This window comes from Mycetomoellerius zeteki, unplaced genomic scaffold (genome assembly GCF_001594055.1).
Source record: "Mycetomoellerius zeteki isolate Tzet28-1 unplaced genomic scaffold, Tzet1.0 scaffold167, whole genome shotgun sequence".
Lineage (NCBI taxonomy): Eukaryota > Metazoa > Arthropoda > Insecta > Hymenoptera > Formicidae > Mycetomoellerius > Mycetomoellerius zeteki.
The window spans coordinates 75,980-86,647 of NW_017256623.1; the positions used below are offsets into that span (position 1 = coordinate 75,980).

A 10,668-nucleotide genomic window follows, 5' to 3' on the forward strand; every position below is an offset into this window, starting at 1 on the left:
TTCTTAAAATGGAATTTTTCGAAAATTAGAAAGAAGCCTCGACAGATCTCATTACTGTCTAACAATAAGATTAATTTTTCCATTTCGAATGTTTTCTTTTAACATCAGTGAAATAGAAGATCGTTTGAAAGGATTCGGATTTCGCGCGATTTTTTCATTCTATACTTGTTAAAATTTCTGCAGGAGGAATTACATTTTTGTTACATTTTATTGTATTTACATTTCCATCTTTCGCTTCCGACATCATAATTCATGATTACGAAAGAGGATCCTTAACAATAGCGTGCTTTATATAGAATTCAGCGGTGTCATCGATGAGCGAAGGGTGACAATTGATGGCGTTCGAAAGATAGTTAGTGACTGCGTTGATCGAACGCGGACGATATGACAATCCGTAACTCAGGGTCGCGCGTAGTGCTCCGACAGTGAGTCATACTTAACCACATCGGGCGTCGATATCAACGACATTTACGAGCATATGTTCGACACGCGTCCTTCCATTGGTCATCGAATGACGTATGATTGAAAACGATCGAAAAGAGCCAGGCGGGACGCGGGGCAGAACTCGTCTTGAAAATCCATTCTGTTTTTTGTTTTTTAAAGAGACGTTTAATCCTCTCCGCGTCATGGATCGTAAAGAATGGATCAACACACGTGTCTTTTTCGCGTTGGAAAAAAAAACGCGTTTATGATCGCGTTAGCGTGCTGGACGTCTTGGCGCGTCCTTGTGCGCGTGACGTGCGACACTCGCGAGCTGTTGCTTTATTATTGTTACGCCTATAATGTGCGTACAACAATATATTATTACGTTGTCGCGTGCATACGATTGATATGTTTATGTACCTATTATATATCTGTCTTATATCTATCCATTGCATCGATAGCGCGACTTGTTTTTTTATTGCAAACTGCGTCGTAATATGTTAAACGCTATTGATAAGAATCCGCGCAGAAGAGGGAGAAAAATTCAAATCGCTCTTAAATAATTCCCGAGTCTCCTCCGAGTCGTTCATCATAAAAATATTCGACTTGCTTAGTCATTAATTAAATCTTCGAGTGATACGATTGTATAATAATTTGCAATGGAAAAATGCGCGGCTCGATGAAACAGTAGCTGGGAAACCGAAGAACTGGACACTTATCTGTAATCTATACGATTCTAGACATATAGACGTTCGTCATATTGTAAACGGGACACTGTAAACAAAATTTTTACTAAATACCAGTGATTCATATTATATCGCAATCTTTTCCCCGTTCTTTTTTCTTCTCTTGTGGTATCTGCGTAGATACTACGCAGATCTTATCTTTGGGTGAATTGTGTACGTCATTCCTGGCGTATAATGAATTGGCACTTGCTTCACGTTCGCCGTATTTTAGTGCACAGTCGTGAAAACAAATGCACAAGTTGGCGAGTGTCGGGTCTGTTAATTTTGTCATTGCACTTTCTCGCATCTAAAATAATTCGTGAAATCCACGATTAGTCTCTCACTTGGAAGGACTGTCTAAATCACGATAATCGTATCTTGGCCGCCTGTTGTTTGGTTTAAAATAAATAATTTTATTTACTATGGATCTAATAATAAGATTGAAATCTAAGTGTTCAAATTTAAAGTTTTTTTTTAGGAACTTTAGACTTTTCAAAATTATAACAATATCAATTATCCTTAAGTCAGCAATACATGTTTTCTTGCTTGATTGCTTGTATTTTAATAAATTATGCGTTTTGTAATTCTAGTAATTTATTCTAGTAATTTATTAAAATGCAAGTAATCTCTCCAGCAAGAAAACATACATCGTATGCTGCTGGCTTTACTTAGATTTTAAATATTATACCTTATAGTTTGTTAAATATAAATTTACTATTTACTCATTAAATTGATATAGATGGCTATCATATATAGCTATTTACTTAATGAATTGGTATAGATAACTATTTTATTTATTAAATGATCGACAGATATTTACTTACTAAAGTGGATGTTAAATATATAGATTTATTGTAAAACCTCTTCTCTTTTCTCTTCCACTGAATAGTAGCTGTGGATTAAGACTTCGAAGATTATTAACAAATATTTATTATGGATACAGAAATAGATTTAATTTTAATAATTTGCGAATCCAAGGCATCCTTTCCGTAGAAGAGCTGTGCACATTGCAATATTCAAAATATATTCTTAGTGAATAATTCACCAAGAGGAAGATAGAAACGATGAAACTTCCCGGTAATAAAATCACATGGTGATTGCACGTTTTCCGACTCTCGTTAAACTACTCTAGGCATTTAAGAATTCAAGATCCGTGAACTCGAGAACGTGAGAATGGAAAAATTCTAGATTTTTTAAGTATCCTGAGGTTTCTTAAAAGCTTCAAGGCTTTGAAAACCTGTAAATTCGAAAATGCAAGCATCCCTTCAAGAAGCAAATTAACTGCATTTTTATGAATTTGTTTTGATATTGAGGAAGATAATAATCGAACGTGTAATAGAAAAGACTGTGAAGACTCGTAAATTTTCTGTAAGAGCTCCCAGAATCTGGGTTCAAGAAGTATAAATTTGCTACAATTGTTACTGTCTTGTTTCTTTCAGAAAATCGAACGTGTAATTAGGGAAGAATCAAGATTCGCACACTCTTTTTGAAAGAACTCAGGATTTGGATTCAAGGATCTAAATATATATCGTGTGTCACTTGCATGAAACGTGCATGCCGGAAAGGTTTACGAATTCCGTTCTGGAGCTGCACGACGTCACCCGCGTATACGCAATGACGCGATCCTAAGGATCCTTGATCACCGATCGTGATCTAGCGTCTCGCGGAAGACCTTGAAATTGCGATAAAAAGAAAGAACAGAATGACGTTTCGTCGGAAGCATAATAAACGTTTCGTTCTAAGCGGTTAGTCATTAGCACCGAAGGAATTTCCATGCGTAGATCTTTCGATGTTTAGACCTTTAGATCATTCATTCCTGGAGTCTGAATCCGCAGACTTAATCCGAACGGATCCGATTATCTGATTTAATCTACGACACTGAGATCCGATGATGAGAATGTGTCGCAGCTTTGATATTTGAATCATTTCTAGCAGAAGACGTTTGTGAAATAGAAAAAAGTTAGAATCTCAAAAGTTTTGAAGTTCTATTTCCATAACACGGAAAGAATGCTTTTATACTGAAGTATCTAAAAATTTAACTATCACATACAGATCTGAAAATATTTTATTGAACCATCAAAATAATTATGTAGGAAACTCGAGCATAATAAGCAATGCTATAAAAAGTTTTGACATTATAGCAACCATTTTGAATCTCTTACATAATTATTATGATGGTTCAATAAAATTATTTTCATATCTAGCTAAATTTTTAGATATTTTAACAAAATACTGCAATAGTTCTTTTCGTGTACAGCACAGAAACATTGCTTGCAGCAACATTGTTGCAACGTTTGCAATGTCACTGCAATATTGCTAAAACGTCGCAATGTTGCTGGAATGATTTGTACTGTATAAATTCCGACGAACAAAAATTTTCAAATTATCATTAACAGTTTTTTGTTGATGAAAAATAGTGCTTTCGCACTATTTTTCATTTGTTGAATGAAATAATTTCAATCATATGTCCAATTAATATATAACCCATAATTTTTACTTTTCTAAAAAAATATTTAGTTATAATATTACCGAACATAATATAACTAACTGTTTGGTAATAATTACTAATATTAAAAAAAATATAATTTATTTATTATTTTTGGTTATATTAACTGAACATTAGATTGAAATTATTTTATTCAATATTTAGTAGCTATTACTACACTTTTTTCGCTGCGGGGTAAGAGGCAGGACGAAACGCCGTATGGCGCGGCGTTTGACGAACCACCCGGTATATCGATGCATGAAAGAATCAAACTGGCCGCATCGTCGCGGCGCGGCACGCGTAAAGAATCGTCGTACACACTCGCCATTAAGTCGTGTACGTTCGGGAACGTTCGGCCACGATTCACCAACGTCACGGCACGGCGGCTACGGCGACGGCCGCCCAATCGACGTGCCGCGTGGTGACTCATCTGTAGACGGGGCCTCATGTAAACTCTCTCGTGCCGTTCAGCCCGCAGTCTCCCGCCAATCGTGGTATTGTCGTGATAAGTATTTCGCGCTCGAGGAAACGAGTAGAGAGCGTCGAAAAAAAAAAAATATATATATATCTTATATGCGCACGAGTCTTCGATTAGCGTGTTCTTGCACCGAAGATTGTCCGTCTCGTTGAACGTTCTGTGTCAAATGATGCGGTGAGACTACACGGCCGGGAGTCTGCATCCAGGATTAATTTGAAATAAACATGAGGATCAGGAAGGACGCACCTTGCCTCGTACTCCGGCTGCTTCCGCTCGAGAATCTTGATTCTTGGAGTAAGTTAAATTGATTCCAGTTAGTTATAAACCTTTGTTATTTTTCCATAGATTTTCTTCTTAAATATGAATTAAGATACTCATCGCGCGCATAAGTGCGCGCGCGACATCATTGCGCCCTGGGGAAGTCCCTCGGGGACTGTGGTAAATAAAAGCATAAAATTATTTGAAACGCGTCGATGCTAAATGTAAATTTTTGAGATTATTGATCATTTAACAAAACAACTGGACCAACTGAAGAATGCATATAATTAAGTAAAAGAAAAAGTCATTTGATCAATTTGATGGATCAAACGGCACATGGACGGCGTTTTTTTTTACTTAATTATATTGCATTCTTCATCAGTTGGTCCAGTTATTTTCTTGATTGTTATTATTTATTTACCATTACTAAGTGATTACTATTTTGACTTTGTATTTCTGAATCATCGTCGCGATGATGTCATGCCTGGTCCAGAGAAATGTAGATGTTATTTTGTTTGAGTCTAATATATAAAAAAATGTATCGGTTAATTGTTGGCAAGTACTTTACAGGATATCTCCAAAGTAAAGTATACCAGTAGAATAGAATAAAATAGAATTTATTACACTTCAGCATTACATAGCCAAGAAGGGGATTTGGTTTACAATAAATTCTTACCTCATTCATCCTTCCATACTTCATATGAGCTTTTATTTAACTATTTTACTATTTAACTATTTATTTTTTATAAAGTATACCAGTAAAAATATTGTATTTTTCGTATAATGTTTATAGCGAAACTTGCATGTAAATCTCAAGTGCTAAAGTTTGCGGATAAAATTCAGAGTAATCATCTAAAAATTTTGAAATTTCTATCTTGGTTGAACAGACAAATTTCGACATTTCTGTATGTATAACTCTTGAAAAATTATAGTTAAATTTTGTTCTTTAAGATTGTTACAAAAGATTGGACCTTTATATCCGTAGATTAAATCCGTAGATATGTAAAATTTTAAATTCTTGAAGAGACTTTTTGTAAACACGCTTATACAAACTTATCGTTTTTCCTTTTTACTTGTTTTTAATTCTTAATCATCTTTAACAAATGAAAACTCGGGCTTTCTTTCAGAAATTCGAGAAAATTAGATGGCAAAATTTTTTTTTATTGTAAACATATATATTTTATATTAAAAATGATGGTGATTTTTCCAATTAAACTGTATGATCGCAAGATTACAAATTATTGAATTGATTGGTATATTTCAATATATAAAAATAATTTATATTTATTGATAATTTAATATTTGTTTAACTAATTTTGTCATAAATTTTATTATTAATTGCAAAAAGCTGCATTCGTTTATTTTACATGTAACTACAAAAAATTATTAATTATCTCATTTTCATTGCTTTTTTTGCATATAGAAAGCAGGTTAAAATTATTTCAGTGATGGCTTTTTAAAACTATATAAGTGTTTATTTATATTATTTTTTCTTTTTTGTACAAGAAAGTAATGATAAAAAAATATCGTTTTCAAATTTCGGATTTTTTATATATCTATATATATAATTCTGCTAAAGTTAGCACAAAGAGAGAACTTTGGTTAATAAATATCCTTCAATTTTCATAGCTCGATCATCAAATCAGTAGCGTTCCCTTATTAATTTCGTTCAATGACGGATCTTTATCAGATAAATAACCGAAGTTCTTCGCTAACTTTAGCAGAATTTTAATTCGAGATTTATGAAAATATTTTTCTTGTATCTACTTTGTATCTCGCGTAAATATTCGATCGATTACTCTTGCTTTCATCGGGATTTCTTTACGGTTGTATTCTCGGCAAAAATTTCGATACGTATCGTAATACAATCGCAAAAACTCTTGGTATCAATAAAAACTTGAATTCCACAGCTGTAAACATTCACGTTTCCGCGTGTGAAATCGCTGTTTCAAATTCTTGCTTAAGAACGTTGTGTTTGAGTAACAGGATTTCCATCGGGTGCGACGACCGTTGCGCGATCATCGTATAAATCGCGCCGTCTCGATCGCTGTACCGACCTAAATAAAGTAACCCACATTCGACTTTTCCGTGATGATCATGCGACTTATCGCTTTGAATGTTTAATCTCTATATTCGATTCAATTTCATCTTCCTATTCATTCTTTTTATAGTAATATATTTGGCATTAAATTCTTGCTTTTTCATTTTTATAAAATGTCACTCGCAATGAATATTTGAGATCTTAAAAAGATTTAATAAAAAGTTTCTGTTTAATCGCAAACTTCTCCAACATCTAATATCTCTCTCTCTTTCTCTCTCCCCCCTCCCCCTCCCGCCTCTCTCTCGTTGTTTCAGAATTTTATTAAACGAAGTTTGATTATTAAAGCCGAAATACTTTTTTAATAATAATTAGACTTCGTTTAATAAAATTATTTGATAATTTATGAAATTCGCGATTTGCACAGAAATAATGTATGGTATCGCAGCATGAAAAATAGACCAGCGAAAGTTCGATATACGGAAACTAGATACGGAACTAGAATGGAAGTCGCAGAATAGAAATTAATTATATATATCGTTTTAAATAATTACTTTTTAAAAATGATGTTTCATTATCGGTATAATTCGTATCTCATAATAATCTCTGTCAGAAATTATGAAATCGGATTTTTGCTAATATTGGAGCAACGATCGAAGCTTTCTTCTATTTTTAGGATTCTTCGAAAAATCGTTTCAAAACGTAGAACGTTTTGCACAGTATTAGTCATATACTATCGCGAGCTGGATTTGAAATCGGAAAGGAGCTTTGCCAACGTTGGAATAATGATTGGCGACGACAGTTTGGGGTTGGTGGCCGCGAGAGCTAACCGACCGGCGGAGGGGACGAGAGGGGCTAACGAGTGAGTCATCGTTGAGCCAGGCCAGGCCTTAGCAGCCGCAGGTCAGGAGAGGAAGACACTTTTAGCCCACATTTCTTCCTCGCCTTCTCTCTCCTTTTCGCGTTCACGGCGTTCCTTTATTTTTATCCGCCGCCGTTTATTCTTGGCCCGTCGTTTCTTCCTTTCCGCCCATTTTTTCCGCGCCGTCGCGTTATCTCACTCCCTCCTCCCTTATCCGTATTGCTGTCGTGAACTGGAAGTCTTCAGATGGTATCATCCTTTAAGATTCAGCTTGGATCTTGCTTCTGCGACTCTTACAATTGACGTTTACGTAAGTCGCAGAGAGAAGGATTCATAAAAGCCTATAGCACTTTTTTTTTATTTTTTTTTTATGTAAATATATGTATGTACATTTCAAAGTCTCTTCAAGTTTCCAAGAGCTGATCTTGAAATATAAAAAAACATAAGCTAAACCGTTTTATGAATTGACTTTCCACGAAACGAAAGCTAATTGCGCTACTATTAATTGTAGTATACGCAACAATTGCGATGTAGACTCTTCTTTTCTCCGTATTTATTAATTGCGAAGATCCTTCACTCGTAAAGAGTCTTGAAATATGATTTTTCTAATCTGTGAGATATCCACACGAGGCTTCGAATTCTGTTCGAATACTTCAGTCGTTTGATCGTGAGATAATTAAATTTAGGCTCTTTGTATTTTTAGATTTCTAGAATTTGATCGCTTCTTGTATTCTTTGATCTTCTTCCAAATGCGCTTCACATTTCTAGAATTTCAAACAATGCTTGGATGTCAGGTTTCAAGATCCTACAATTAGCGCAATGACTGACTTTCTGAAATTTTAGATTCTTCGAGATCTTTAAGGATGGTATTCATAGTCCGTTCTTATTTTAAAACCGTCCTAACTAATACAGCTCTCGGATTGGTTCATGACATTTTAAGACAGTATTTAAGACAATCTCAGATATAAGAATCGAATATTATGAATACCGACCTAAGATTTCTACGATTTCTGATTTTCTAGACATGGCGAGACATTTAATATGTGCGTTTATAATTTAACGATTAAATTAATTAATTTACCTGATTGATCATTTATTAAATATTTATCTTGACTTATATATACAGTGGTTTAAGGTTATCGTGCACCTTTCCAAACATACAAATAAACATCAATGTTAGATAACGTCAAGTTGACGACACCAAAGATTGATGTAGTGTGATATTTGTTCCTCATCTCATATTTTTTATCAAAAGGAAAAACATCTATATGTAAAAATCCAAAGACTATAAATGATAATTCTCTAGACGACGATTTATAAGGAATCTGCAAATATATATAGAGAAAGAGCCGCGCGAGTTATAATTATTTAGGAATACGGAACGTATATATCCGAGTTAATCAATAAGTTGCCTCTCGACTACGTTTCTCCTAGTATTTCTAACAAATATAGAATCGTGACCGACCATGTACTCATTGTTTATCGACGACGAGCGTTGTATATGTTCCATATATACTTTCGAAAGCAAGTACGTTTGACTTTGTTCGCATTAATTTTTGTGTTGTGCGAATTTAGGAATGAAACTATTATCTTGAAAATGAACTACTCACGAAATTTTTTAATACTCTCCAACAATTAAACCAAAATTAAAAGATATTCTTGGAAAATGGGCTACTTACAAGACCAACTAATATACCCTCCAAAAATTAAACAAAAATTGAAAGATATCGATCGATGTCCCATTTTCCCTTACATTTATCATTAGTTAGAATTCATAAGTCTAAATTTTAAGCACTAAAATTTTGAATCAGCATACATATATAATATATCGTATATTATATTATTATACATATAAAATAAGAATAAGAATATGAGCGATATGAGTCTATGAATACATCACATGAAAAGTCGCCAAATACGGTCAAAGCTACATAATATACTTAATATATATTATAATATACATAATAGATCGAAATATTTCTTTTATTAATTAATTACCAAATATTTCAGGTGGACACCGGGAGTTCCACAGGCGGCACCGAGAGCTATGCGAGGATACGCTTCTGCCAAACGGCGCCGCCGCCGCTGCTGCTGCTGCCGCCGTCGCTGCAGATCCGTCGACGACGACGGTGAGCGGCTGCACGAGTCCTGGACCAGGTTGTCCCGTGCTGAGCATCTCCGGCCCGCCGACTCCGCAGCCGGCCGACATCGACAGCCACCCGGCGTCCCGCGTGCTGCCATTTCTATACCTCGGTAACGGCAGAGATGCCGCCGATCTGCAGCTACTTCGCGCCCTCGGCGCCACCCGGGTGCTGAACGTCACCTCACAGTTGCCCGGCTACCACGAGGAGCGGGGTATCACGTACAGGCAGATACCCGCCTCGGACTCCGGCCATCAGAACCTCAAGCAGTACTTCGAGGAAGCGTTCGAATTCATCGGTGAGTGTGAAATTTGTTGTTTCGATCGTTTTAAGTTTTTCTCTCTTTTTTTCTTCTACTGTCAGAGAGAACAGAGAAGAGGTTTATATAAGAGAGTTTAAATTAAAACGAAAGACTTATCATTTTTTTTTTAAACCAGAGACGCAAAAAGAATCCAGATAACAAGCACGTCCAAAAAGGGGACATGAGATGTCTTACAAACGTCTTGAGGATATTTTTATAATATGATGTCAGAAAGACATTTTGATGACATCTCTCTTTAATTCTATCATTTTCCTTCATCTATTTAAAGAAGAGAAAGAAAGCTACCTACTCATTACGTTTATATTTAGAACAATTGCACTTTGAATTGCAGAGAGTTGAATCGAATGGTATTTTACATTGGTGTCATCTGTTTAGTTTCTTAAAAATGACAGACTTTGTAACTTTTTTTTTATCGAAAAATGTTGTCGAGGAAACGATTATCGTTCTATTAATTGTTCAGGAATTTAACATTTCTTTTCTCTGGAACGCAATCAAATAATTCAAAATCGACGCGCCATTCCTTGATTCACGATATCGCGAATCCACGTGATGATCGTCGTAATTTCCACGATTACACAGACGGCACACTTCCTGCCGTCCTTCTTCCGGTCGCTCCGTTGCGTTCATTCCGTTATTTCGCGGCAAGTAGTAGTAGGCCCATGGACGGAAACAGGGTGTAACCAGGCGTTTCCGGTGGACCATTGAACCAGAGCGCCCGAACGGCAGGAGACCAGAAGAACCTTCCATTCATGAAGGCATGAGTCATGCGCGCGCGCGCGCGCATCCGTGAAACGTAAGAGACCTCTCCCTTCACCCTTTGACCCTGCGTTCTCTCTCCTCCTTCATCCTTGATGTTGATTTCTTCTCTCGCGCGTTTACGCGCTGTTCTACGCGTGCACCGCGCATCTGCGAGGAGAAGAGAGGAGAGGAGAGGAG

At 35.8% G+C, this 10,668-nt stretch overlaps 1 protein-coding gene across 2 annotated transcripts in view; it reads left to right on the top strand.

Moving 5' to 3' along the window:
• Positions 1-10,668, top strand: part of LOC108721327 (dual specificity protein phosphatase 10) — a 37,749-nt gene that overhangs the window by 23,349 nt on the left and 3,732 nt on the right. For both annotated transcript variants that reach the window (XM_018445817.1, XM_018445818.1), the window contains one exon: positions 9,280-9,708. In XM_018445817.1, coding sequence (XP_018301319.1) covers positions 9,280-9,708 — 429 coding nt within the window. The remainder of the gene's footprint in view (positions 1-9,279; positions 9,709-10,668) is intronic.